Source organism: Sminthopsis crassicaudata, chromosome 3 (genome assembly GCF_048593235.1).
Source record: "Sminthopsis crassicaudata isolate SCR6 chromosome 3, ASM4859323v1, whole genome shotgun sequence".
NCBI lineage: Eukaryota > Metazoa > Chordata > Mammalia > Dasyuromorphia > Dasyuridae > Sminthopsis > Sminthopsis crassicaudata.
Genome location: NC_133619.1, coordinates 601,644,291 through 601,657,751, shown reverse-complemented (window position 1 = coordinate 601,657,751; position 13,461 = coordinate 601,644,291). Strand labels below are relative to the sequence as shown.

The window sequence follows — 13,461 nt, the reverse complement described above, 5'->3', positions numbered from 1 at the left end:
CTTAAAGCAATTCTCTCATATTAATCAAGAACTTATTCACATCTATTCCATACTTTGATTCAATTGAGAAATCTGTGCCTTCTGGGATTATATTAATTGAGATAGGAATAAAACTTTTGTATTGACTCGATTACATTCCTGAAAAGTAGAAAAAAATGAACTGACCCCATTGCAATTTATTCCTCAATTAAAGGGAAAGCAGTTATTTTACATTGATCTTTAGTAAGAGTAATACTCTCATTTTCTCTAAGTTTGACATAGGAGTGTGGTAAAAATGTTGAATGTTTCCGCATAACTGACTCTATTTTCTATTGTTTCCTGTGATACATTTGTAGAATTTTGTTTGAATTATTTTTATTCTTTTCTTTCATAGACTTGGCTGGATTCTGCCAAAGAAATAAAAAAGCAAGTTCACGGTAAGTGGGAATCATTATCCATAGTATTTTTTGATCTTATTGTCTCCAGTTATGAGGAACTTTAGAATCCCTAATGTTACATTTTTAGAATGAGTCAAGGCCATCGAAGTCGGTAATTCCTTAATAGTGGGTAAGATAAATAGGAAGCCAAATCAAGATAACAGAGATGGATCATTGTAAAATTGGAGATATGCCACTTCTGCCCAAACATGGTATTTTTACTTAAGATGTTTCTGTGTCTGAAGAAGGAAATAAATTGCAATATTTTAGCTCTCTTTTCTTGATACAATGAATATTGGGGAGTCAACAGAAATATTTTCTAAAATATGAGTAATTCTGTCCTTTATATTTTGGTACAGGTGATTTTAGAGAAAGCTTTTGATAAATGCAAAGAATTGTTAATTGCATTTTGAAAAGAGTGATAGATTTGAAATTATAGGATCTGGATTTGAATTCTGGGTTTATCATATGACATGAGGAAAATCACTTATCTATTCAGGATCTCAGATTCCTTATCTGTAAAATGAGGGTAATTTAGATAATTGCACTAGATAATTTTTTAAGGTTCCTTGCAGCTCCAAATCTAATCTCACAAATAGTAAATTTTACCTCAGTTTTCTGAGATTGTTACTACCTCTTTTAGTTTGTTTAAAATATATATATATATACATATATATATATATATATATATATATATGAAAAGTATTTTCCACTTTGTTTTTCAGTTGCTTTTGTTATATATATATTTTTTTTTTTTTTAGTAGGCAAAACTCTCCTTTGGAATGGAACTTCTCCATACTTGTTCTTTATTTAAAAGATTGTTATTCAAGTTTCAATCAAAGTCATTCGGGATCATTTTGATTTTAATTTCATACATTGAAAAACACAGCTTCAACCCTTTTCAATTAAAAGATAAATTTATGTCAGTATTACTCAGCAGAGTTCATTAAGAAAGGAAAGTAAAATATTTTGCACTGATTAGAGAAGTAACCAGCAAGAGTATCTTCTTGGGTTTTAATTAAGAAAATTATCTAAAATATGCTTTTTTTCTTTAAAAATAAAAATAAAGGCAGCTAGATGGTGCAGTGAATAGAATACCAGCCCTGAAGTCAGGAGAACCTGAGTTCAAATCTTGCCTCAGACACTTAACATTTCCTAGCTTTGTGACCCTGGGCAAGTCACATAGCCCCAATTGCCTTAGCAAAATAAAATAAAATAAAATAATATAAACTTTTGGGGCAGCTAGTTAGTGCCAGTGGATAAAGCACCAGCCCTGAAGTCAGGAGAATCTGAGTTCAAATTTGGCTTCAGACACATAATACTTACTAGCTGTGATCCTGGGCAAATCATTTAATCCCAATTGTCTCAGCAAAAAAAAAAAGGAAAAACAGATTACTTCCCCTAGCACCTGCACTCATAAAAACTTACTGAGGAAACACATTGGAAATATCATTAAGCCAAAAAAAGGATGAGAATCGGTTGCTTCAAAGATGGGAATTTTACAATTATGATTTTTAGCATTTTTTAAAATGCCTTTTTCTTCATTAAAAAAAAATTAATTCTCAATTCTTTCCCTCCTTCTACCCTTTTTTATTTATCTCTTTTGAGAAGCCAAAAAATATACCTGTTGTTATACATAAGAAGCCATGAAAAACATTTCCTCATTAACTATGTTCCCCCTTAAAAAAGTAAGAAAAGGTAAAAATCAATGCTTTGATCTGTATTCTGAGTCCATCAGCTCTCTGTCTGAAGATAGATAATATTTTTCATCAAAACTCCTTTCAAACTGTAGTTGGTCATCATTGTGTTGCTCAGAGTAACCAAGCCTTTCATTTTATTGTAATATTGCTGTTATTGTGTACATTGTTCTTCTAGTTCAACTAATTTCACTTTGTATCAGTTCATAAAAGTCTTCTCAGGGTTTTCTGAAACCATCCCCTTCATCTTTTTTAAAATTAAATTTTATTTTTAATTTATGGAATAAAAAAGGCATCTCCATATAGAATACAATAAAAAGATGATTGTACATGAAACAGTAAATCTGTTTATGCATAACTATCTATTCCTTTCAAATAATCAAAAAAATCTTCATGTAAATTTTTTTTCCTTCCCCTTCTTCCCTCCATGACTACCATTAGACACAAATAGGGATATGAGAGTGTGTGAGGGGAAAGTGTTGTGTAAAATTATTCTGTATGATAGTTTGTTCAAAGTCATCCTAAAAACAATATTGCTATTACTGTATACAATATTTTCTTGTGCTGTTCATTTTACTCTTTATTATTTCATGCAAGTCTTTCCATGTTTTTCTAAAATCATTGAGCTTGTCATTTCTTATAGCACAGATAGTATTCCATCACAATCTTCTTCATCCATTCCTCAATTGATGGGCATCCTTGCAATGTCCAGTTTTTTGGCACATGACGTATGGATTATCTTTGCTCTCCAAAATGCTTATTTCAGTTCACAGTTCCAACAATGAATTAGTGTCCCAATTTTTCCATATCATCCCCAACATTTCACTTTTATAATTTTAATTAATCTAGTATAGGTGTAAAATGATATTTCAAAGTTGTTTTAATTATCATTTCTTACAGCATAATAGTATTCCATCACATTCATATTTATAACTTGTTCAAATATTCCCTGAAAAGAGCTGCTATAAAATTTTTTGGTACATATGAGTCTTTTTCCATACTCTTTGATTTCTTTGGGGGTATAGGCTTAGTAACGTTATCACTGGGTCAGAAAAATGTACATAGTTCAGTAACTTTTGAGGCATGATTCTACATTTTTTTTACTTTACTTAATGGCTATGGAGATGCATTTGAACTCTCCAAATTACTGCCAGACAACTTTAAAGTTTTTTTAAAGCAGTTTTTATTAACTAGTGAGTTCTTACTGTAATAGCTGGCTGGAGTCCTTTAGTCCTTTCCCCTCTTAAGTATTTTCTATCCTACTGCTTCTTAACTTGAGTATTATATAACAATAACAGCAACTGGGAGGCCATTGATAGGGCTATGAAATGTTATAATCATTTTGGAAAGCAATTAGGAATTGTGCAAAGTGACTAAAACGTCCATACTCTTTGAATCAGAAACTCGATTACTGATTATACCCTAAGGAAGCCATCAATGAGAAGAAAGTCCCCATATGCATTAGACTGTCTATAGCAGCACTTCCCCACCTACCCGTAGCAAAAAATTGGAAACAAAGTAGATGCTTATCAATCGGAGATCAGCTAAACAAATTGTGTTACATCAATATAACGGAATATTATTGTGCTTTAAAAATTGATGTGAGTAATGAACACAAAAAGGCATGAAAAGAATTATATAAACTAATGCAAAATAAACAGTAAATATATATATATATATAATAACTTTCACAATATAAATGGAAAGAACAATCACATAAGAAAAGAAATATAATAAAATGATAAAAATCAAGTGGACTTTGATGAGAAGACATTCTCAAACTATCTCTTTGTGGAGCTGGGAAATCCACAGGTGCTACACATTTCTGGACTTTTTCAATGTATTACTCAGTTGTGTTGACTTTTTCCCCCCTACCAAATTATTATTTGTTAAGTGGGATAATTCTCAGGGTTAGGGAGGGATAGGGATACATGGAATACTACATACTACAGTGATGTAAGAAACAGAAATAATCAATAAAAACTATCTTAAAAAGTATCATTAAGGCAAATCTAAATTATCATCTTTACTTTTGACATGGAGACATTTCTGATATCCAGTTGAATAACTGAAGACTTCCCAGGACTAACATGTCTTTCTTTTTGTTGAGGATTTTGATTTGTTTCCTAAACTCCTCAGCTCTTTCATATTTCTATCCAGAATTGTTCATAGTATACTGTGATGACATTGCCACTTTTGATTCTGCTTTCTTTGGTGTTTGACCCAGATATTCAAAAGATCATAGATTCAGACCTGGAAGGGAGCTGAGGGTCTAGTTCTCTTATTTTATACATGAGAAACTAAGGTCCACAGAGTTGAAATTCTTCAGCATATTTCTCCTGCCATTATCATTCTGGTGCCTGAGTTTCCTCATAAGCATACATCTTCTTAATAAATGGTGCTAACCCCACCAAACCTTTTACTTGTTTTCTTTTGAATAAAATATACTTATCTAGACGTTTGGTAATAGATTTATCCTAGCAAATCTCATCAGGACTTAGGACATAAAATTTTCTTCTTTATATTAAGTGACTTAGTTTACCTTGTTGATTACCTATATATTTTTTGCATTTGAGTAAATACTGAGGCTATTAATTTTATTACTAGCTCCTTTCTTTGTTTTTTGTCCATTGGGAACATTGTATCTCTAGTACTTTTTTTCCTGTAATATGACTTCTTTGTTATCCACATTTGTGGGGACATACACACACTTTCCCAATACTTCCCTTTCCTTTCCTGAATTTTTTCTAAACAACATGAGACATGGAACATCCTGGATTACAAATTTTTTATTTAATTGGTTCTCCCCCCAGTTTTTTCTGAGTCTAATAAATATCAACTAAAATGAGCATGTCCATATATAGCTATAGTAACATAGAAATGAAACTTTACATCTTTATTATAGATAGCTTGCTTTTCTTTTAAGTATAAGGAAAATTCCACTTGTTAATTTCAGAGCTGGCCTGCTTGCTTGTTATTACTTCTGTCCAGCTCTGCTTATTTAAGTCATATTTCAGTGGATCTCTTGTCTTTTATTTCTTTTTGGTTGACATTCTTCACCTTAGAATACACCTAGAACATTATTGATATAGATCCTTTTGATCTGTGAATTGGTTTTTCCTGTGTTATTTGGTGTAAGTTATAAAATGCTTTTGTATATTTACAGGGGCCCCTTGGAATTTTACATTCAATGTGAAGTTTTATCCACCTGATCCAGCACAGTTATCAGAAGATATAACAAGGTAATAATTGAATTATTACTTAAGTTAATTAAAAATAATTTCTATTATCCTAAGCACTGTGAATTTCTATCTACAGAATGAGAAGAATAAAGAGTTGTTAAAGTAGAGATTTCAAAATAAAAGAGGCATATATACTGTATATATGCCTGTATATACTGGCATATTTTGAGGTAGTTTAGTATATATAGATATGCAGGTCTCAAATGCCTGATTGGGGTAGGGAAGATGATATAGATGATCAGTAGATAAATTGGCATATTGCAGCCATAAATTCTAACTACTCCAGATGCTTTGTCCACGTATCCTTATATTCTAGAATCTGAGAGACTTGGGCATAAGAGTTTGTAGAGGGAAATTTCTAACTTTTCTTTCATCTTCTTCTCTCCTACAGTCTTTGATATTCTGTAGGTCCAGACTTTTGGTTCTTAACTTTCTGAATATTCCCTTTCTTAGAATTAAAGAGTTAAGTCATTTTGGAATTTAAATTGACCCTAGTTGCTATGGAGTCTGCTCTTCATATTGATGAAGAAACTGAAGCTTACAGATGTGGGATGTCCAAAGTGCCAGAGTCCTTGTCCTTAAGGTTTTTTGATAGGACATTTGATAGGAGAAACAGCATATAGGAAATTGTACAAATGAGCTCCATATGGTATAAATGGAAGATAATTTCCAGGGGAAAATACTAGCCATGGGAGAGCAGGAGAGATGCTGAGTATAGTCTCCTCCAGAAAGTGGGATTTGGGCTGTGTTAAAAGAAGCCTTGAGTTAAGGAGAGAGAATAGTCTGCAATTGGATAAAAGATTGCACCTGCCATTATGAAACTTCCTGTAATTACTTTTTAGAGCCTGATTAATTTCAGGAAATTTGTCTGTTTTAATTTAGAAACTGACTTTTATTGGATTCCTAAGATTTCACCAAAGATTTCCCAAGGATTAAAATAAAAAAGGTGATGGCGGTGATGAGGCTGTTTAGATAATATTGAGCAAGGAATACTTGGACTGAGAATTCAGGGACTTGAATTCAAAAACTTGTTTTTTTTTCATCCTGCTATTTACAGCGTGAGCTGGAACAAATCTTTTCCTCTTTCTGGGCCTTAGTTTTTTCATCTACAAAATGAAGCCTTGGATTAGACTATTCTCAAAGTTTACCTCCAGCTCCAAACTCCCGACTTTATAGTTTGTGGAAATTTTATAAAATTATGCAGTCATTATATAACATTTACTCTATGAAATGTGCACATTTCATAGTATACCAGACCCATATTCAGGATATCTTCTTTTGGAGAGGAGTTACCCCATAATTTAACAGTGGTGCATCTTTTTACCCCTTGTCTATAAAATTCAAAGAGACTCTAATAATGATTTTTTAGAGTCTTCAATTTGGAGAGGTTTGAATTTTCAGTGACCTGGTAGTATTTTTCTAAATATCTGTGAATAATTGGTTTTAAATTAACAAAGTCTATTGCTGATTCGTAGGTTACTCTGATTTCTCTTTTTACTTTTTGTTTTCCCTGAGCAAAGCATGCTCTAGGATCATGGTCTTATATAGACATGATACTTAGACATACCCAGAGACATACATACATATGCCCAACTTTGAGCCTGAGTTTCTTCATATTTTACATAGTGATAATAATACCTGTCTAGTATACAACATTGGGTTTTGATGAAAATAAATAATGTATGGGTAGCATCTTGTGAATTATAAGGAGCTCCACAGATGATATTAATTTCAGTTGTTTGTTATCCCCTAGTTGGTTTAGGATAGTATTAATAAAGCCAGCTTTATGAGAACTCTGAACTAACAAAGTAAGCTGAGATGGGGTTAGATCTACATGCCTATCAATTATATTTATGCAGAGAGACTCTCTTTGTAGTAGCCCATAGCATTGGCCCTCCTCTGTGCCACTGGTCATCTCTAGGATGAGGCACAAGGAACACCTGGCACTAGTATGCCCAATTACCCCAAGGGTATGGCTTCCTTACTCTGACACTGGTGATATCTTTTCATATAAAAAAGAATGTGTGGCTATTTAATAAAAATCATTTTTTCTTAATTTTCCCAAATCTTTGCAAATGATTGTTTTCTTGCTGTAAAGTAGTCTAATGTGATACTGCTTTTCCCCCTTGACTGCAGGTATTACTTATGTCTTCAGCTTCGGCAGGACATTGTTACAGGGCGGCTGCCCTGCTCTTTTGCCACGTTAGCTCTGCTGAGTTCTTACACTGTCCAGTCTGAATTGGGAGATTATGACCCAGAACTTCATGGTGCTGATTATGTTAGTGAGTTCAAACTGGCCCCAAATCAGACCAAAGAGCTCGAAGAGAAGGTCATGGAACTTCATAAGTCATATAGGTAAATATGACCACAGGGTCTTATCTTTATTTCCTAGAATTTGAATTCTAGTTCTCTGAATGACTCATTGTATTTATTTGTTTGATGTCTTTTCTCTCTTTCAAATTGTGAAATTGTCTTACTTGGTGCATTGGTATTCATAGAGAAAAAACATTATTCAAATGTTAACGTGATGATTAGTATCTTTAATCTATTTCACAGAGAATGATAGGAGCCTTTTTTATTTCATTAATTCCTGGCATCTCTACCCAAACTGCTATCTTTTCTTTCAAACTTCCTTCCTCTTAGTCAGTGACTTTGTAATAGACCAAAATTATTTTGAAGAGGCTAAAAAAGGAGTCAGAAATTCAGTAATCACTAACATACCCAAAATATTCTTAACTCTTATCTCATTGAGCCACTTCACTAAATCTTAGGGATATTAGGAACATTAACTTTATCCATTTTATTTTGGCTTTTTTCCTTTCACCAAATTCTGTGCTGTGCTCTATGAGTGATTTGCTTTGGAATTGATGAGGTTTAGGTTTTGGGGTTCCCTTTAATAGGGAACCAAATGATAAGGTCTAGATTTAAGAAACCAAAATGAGATTAGGGTTTCTGATGGTCAGAGAGTAAAATGAAAAGGTCTAATGGCAGGCAAATAGAAAGGTTTGGCTCCCCTGCAACCCTTTGGGATTCGGTGCAAGGGTAGGGAGTTTTGGGGAACTCCCTTCTGGCAGTGCAGAGATTTAATTATACGGATTGGGAAGTAAGGTTAGAAATCCTGTCAGAGAGTCATAAAGTCTGGTTAGGGAAATAGGTGAAGATAAAGAGAAGGTGGCACTGGTGCAAAGAGAGGATTTTAGTTTGGCTCTTTTATAATAGGAGCTTTGGGTACAAGTTGAAGGGAACTGGGAGTGGAGTCCCAAGTTGGCTCATCTACTCTATAAAATTCAGCTTGAGCTGGAATTCAATGAGTTTCTTCAATTCAATAGGATTGGAATTCCTTTTGCTAGATAACAGAATGAAACTGTCTTGTTTGCTTTCCCTCAGGCGGGGCCTCCTCACTGAGGCAGAGTTGAAGGAGATTTTCTCCTTCAAGGATTTTTAGAATTTTGGGGCCCTTTCTCCAGAATGAATTGACAATTGAATTATTGTTATTTTCCTAACCTGAGCTTGAATAACTGAACTTGAGATACAAGATTGTGGGTATGAGTTGAGGTGACTAAATTATAAGGAACCATCATCATCAAAGAGTGACCAGTTACTCAATTGTAATTGCTCTGAGTGCAACTGTAGTGTACTTCTCCCCCTTAACTGCCATAAGGAGTAAGTATTTTCAGTGAAATGTGTTTGAATACTCTTATTAGTGGGGGCCTTCTCTGGAATGTAACCCAAATCTGGAGGTCCAAATGGGATCATTTTAAGTGGTGCCCAGAGGACAGATATCTTAAAAGATCATCCAAACAGTGCCTTGATAGGATCACTTCAAGATCTAGTTAAGTAGCTGTTTCTAAAGTGAGCTGCCAAGATTGATTGCTCTCCAAAATGAGCTTGCTACATAGCACTTTTCAGCATATTCATTTATAGTGCTTTATATATAATCTGCATCCTGGAAAGGTGCCAATGAATAAATGATGTCAGAGACCTGCAAAGTAAACTGCAGACTTTTTTCAGTATGCAGATGGATCTTTGAAAATATTTTTCTTTGATATCTTTTAGAGATAGACTAAAGAGTTATGTTGTTGTTTTTTTTTTTTTTTAAACCAAAACAATTAATTTAGTGACATAATGGAGACAATAACTTTAGACTCAAGAAGGATCAAGTGTTCTTTCCTGGATAAGGTTGTAAAGCAACTGAATTGTATTTTATTCCTTGGCAATTTTTAACCTATTACCTTTTCTTCCTTTTTTAAAATACTGTTTTCTCCTTGATTTCTCTACTAATATTACCTGAGGGAAATCTGCAGTCTGGGATTACTGGGTTTTACTAGAGTCTTATCAGTGGTTTGATATGAGTTATAAAATCACATTTCTATTGGTTGTGTCCAGGGCCATCGGTATCTTGTCAGTAATATTTTTTACCTGTTAAAAAGTGGGAATCATTATGGTAGGAGAGAAAGGGAATCCTAAATATAAAGAGCAATATGAGCCAGATATAGAGTTAGAAGGCCTAGCATGGGGGAGAGGAATAGATGCCTGAGGAAGGCAGCAAGTTGCCCAGTTTGACTGGAGAATAAAAAAGATCAGAAGGGGGCAGCCAGCTCTCTGGCTCTTACTTTTTTCTAGACAAACAGAAAATATAGAAGAAAGCATTGGACCATGAGGAGAGAGGCCCGGGTCTGATCCCAGCTTCATGACTTATTCTGGGACCTTGGACAAATCATATTCTCTCTTTGGCCCACAGTTTTCTCAGATATACAATGAGGGAAGTAGCCCAGATGATCTGTAAGGTCCTTTCCACATCTAAATTTTAGGATTCTGTGAACTTTCAATTATCTCAGAACACACAGGATTTTACTAGCCCATAGAAATGTTTACCTGAGCAAAGACTCTACAAGAAACATTTTATTCCGCAGTGAAAAATACAATTCTTCTCCAGGGAAAAGAGATTTCAGCCTATATAAGTGGAACCAGTCTTTACTAGTGGCTCTGTGCCCAGGGGGCACTTTGGAACTATAATTAACACTTCAAACTTACCCTAGCAAATAAGACGTTAAAATTAATTGCTTTCCATTTATGAGAACTAGGGAAATATGTAAACTTGTCAGTTGCCTCTTCTTAATTGTTTGAAGTGAAGTCCTTAATCAATATCAACTAACCTTGCTAAAAGGTTGTCAGCAAACATTGGATACCTTGAAGTGACTTCATCCTAACCCCACTTGTACTAAATAAATAAATACAGTGAGACAGGAATTTTAAACTTCTATTTAATGAGCCATAGCATGTGCCAAAATTCCCACCTTAGGTATTTTTGAAGCTTTCAATCCCTGTGTACAAAGAATGAGGTATTAACTTATTAAATATAACATCCTGGTGATCTGAAATCTTCCAAAGGCATCTAACCTCTTCCCAGGCTGTGTTATTTTCCAATCTTAGAGTCAACTTCATCTTTTAGAAATTAATGCTATAACCAGGAAAGGAAATTTTTACTATAATAGTGACAAATTATAGTCTCTATAATTAAGAGGGCATAGTGTAGTGGAAGGAACTCTGGGGACTTGAAGGTAGAAGATCTGTTCAGTGTGTCTTTGCCAGTAAACTGTTAATGATAATGAATCAGTTACTCATGAGAAGTTGAGCAAGTCACTTTTTCTTGGGCATCAGTTGCCTCCTCTGTTAAATGATAGGTTAAGATTAAATGATCTCTAATGGTTCTTTCCAGTTCTAAGATACTGTTAGTAATAGATAAAAAAGTTATAATTTAGAATAAATAACATTTTAAAAGTTAGAGATCTGTTCTTAGTCTCCAATTCAGTTTAGATAATTATCATATATAGAATATGGTAATAAATATTAAGTCCATCTTAAAGTTTAAATAGAATAGTCTAGTTCAGTAATGTAAACTCAAAGTGGCCTCAGGTGGCGAAGTGGGGTTGGGGTTGAAGTGGGTTGTGATGCCTTTAAGAAACTATTTCCTATTGATCTGTGATTCCTTTTAGATTCTCAGCCCCTCTGGCTGAGGCATATCCTCCCCAGACAAGTGTCTTTCAGGGATGCCAGAACCTTTGATTCAATTACAAATTCTGGTGAAAAAACATCCCTTAGAATTCCAGTAGGAGATCCTTGCTGTCCCAGCCCCCACTGGGTCTGAGCCAACTTGAGCTGCCCCAGCCCCCAGTAAGCCGCTCAATATAAAAGAGCCAAACTAAAATCCTCTCTTTGCAGAGGACCCAAACATGCCAGCCATGCCATGCTTGCTATGCCAAGGAGCCTCTATCCAGAAGAATATTCTTTTCCAGTGCCATCCTCTTTTTACCCTCACCTATTTCCCTAATCAGACTTTATGCCTCTCAGACAGGATTTCTAACCTTCCTTATAATAAACATCTTTTAACAATCTAGGTTTTCGGGTTTGTAAATTTCTTTACAAAGAACCTCTGCGCTGCCAGAAAGGGAGTCCCCCAAACTCCCTACCCTTATGCCAAATTCCAAGGGGCTTCAGGGGAGCCAAATCTCTCCATTTGGTTTCCTGAACCCTGAACCTGCCTCTAGACCTTATCATTTAACTCCCTGCCACCAGAAACCCTAATCTCATTTTATTTCCCTAAATCTAGACCTTATAAGGGTTAGAAGGATGGGGTACTGTTAATCCATAGGTAAGACTCCCTATGGGAAGCACATTTAATGAGGGAAAGGAAAGGGGAAACCCCATTTGTCGGTGTATAGATTCCCATGAGGCGCAGTGTCCCCTGTAAAATGAATTTACAGGCCTGAAAACCTAGATTGATAAATAAAAGGTTTATTGTAGAAATTTGGAAGTAAAGCTCAGTTAGAAAGACACCAGGGCCAAAGGTGGCCGCTGGAGGGCAGGGACCCTTACATGGCCGGAAGGATACCATGCTGGGAGGGCTCCTGCAATGAGGGCATTCCAGCTTGTTTCTTTTATACCCAAAAGATGATGGGCGGTACCCAATTCTGGCGGGCTTTTCAGTTAGCCCAGATCAGGTGAGGGCTGGGGGAAGCTGAGCTGAGAGTGGGGACTGGGCCCGGATATTCAAAGGGTGCCTTTGACGGGAATTTGTGAATCAAGGTCAGTCTTGGGTTGGGCAATTAAGAATCTTAAAGGGATCCTCATCACATTGACTTAGAAAACCACATATTAACTGTGTTCTGTGGTATTTTTATTTAATATTCTTTAATTACATTTTGATCTGCTTTGGCAGAATGTTGTCTTTCTAGGGTGATATGTTTTATACCTTTAGTCAAGGATACATATAGATATATATAGATATATAGATATAGATATATAGATATGTATATAGATATATATATATATTCTTATAAATAAATACTAATATAAAGTTAACTCATTCATTAAAAGGAGCAAAATAAATGCTCTATGAGATCTTGTGCCTGGGGATGTAGTTTACTTATACCAAATGGCTTAAATTTATCAAGGGCAACTAGGTGCTCTTCTACTATTTTCTTATTTATTATCTTGGGTATTAGCTCTCTATTTATCTTTTCCCTGTTATTTTCAGTACAAAGACTGTTTTCCTTGGAAGAGAAAACAGAAGTAAAATCAGAATTGATTAGTTATGTCTTTTTTCTGTTGTCAGTTATCACCATCCCATCTACTTAAGCAAATATGGTGTGCTTTCTTTGAAATTGCTGTTTGTAAAACAGGCAAAGTAAAGCAAAACAAAACAAAACAAAAAACAACCCAAAAACCCAAAACAAAACAAAGAAACTCTTTTTTTTTTTTTTTTTTGTCCTGGGTTTCTCATCTGAATTTTAGCATTTTTTACAGAGCCATGGATACTCTTGTATTCATCTTTAGGATGAAACTTGCTTCCATTTTCCTTAGATTTCTTTTTTAAAATCTTTAAATTGATTGGTGAATTCCATATATAACCATATCAGACCTTTGAATCTGTTTTCCCCAATGTAGGTTGCATGTTGGACTATGCTTGAATTTTTTCTCCTCAATCACACACTCTGGGAGGGAATAGCCACTTATGCCCATCATTTCTTCTCCAGCAAACAGTTTCACTCTCTCTTAGGGAGAATCAAATCCAGAATAGAAGTAATACTTATAGTTTCCTCTACC

General features: G+C 34.7%; 1 protein-coding gene across 31 annotated transcripts in view; it reads left to right on the top strand.

The window, feature by feature from the left end:
• Nucleotides 1-13,461, top strand: part of EPB41 (erythrocyte membrane protein band 4.1) — a 199,556-nt gene that overhangs the window by 109,690 nt on the left and 76,405 nt on the right. For all 31 annotated transcript variants that reach the window (XM_074305574.1, XM_074305569.1, XM_074305580.1 and 28 more), the window contains 3 exons: nt 374-416; nt 5,280-5,355; nt 7,492-7,710. In XM_074305574.1, coding sequence (XP_074161675.1) covers nt 374-416; nt 5,280-5,355; nt 7,492-7,710 — 338 coding nt within the window. The remainder of the gene's footprint in view (nt 1-373; nt 417-5,279; nt 5,356-7,491; nt 7,711-13,461) is intronic.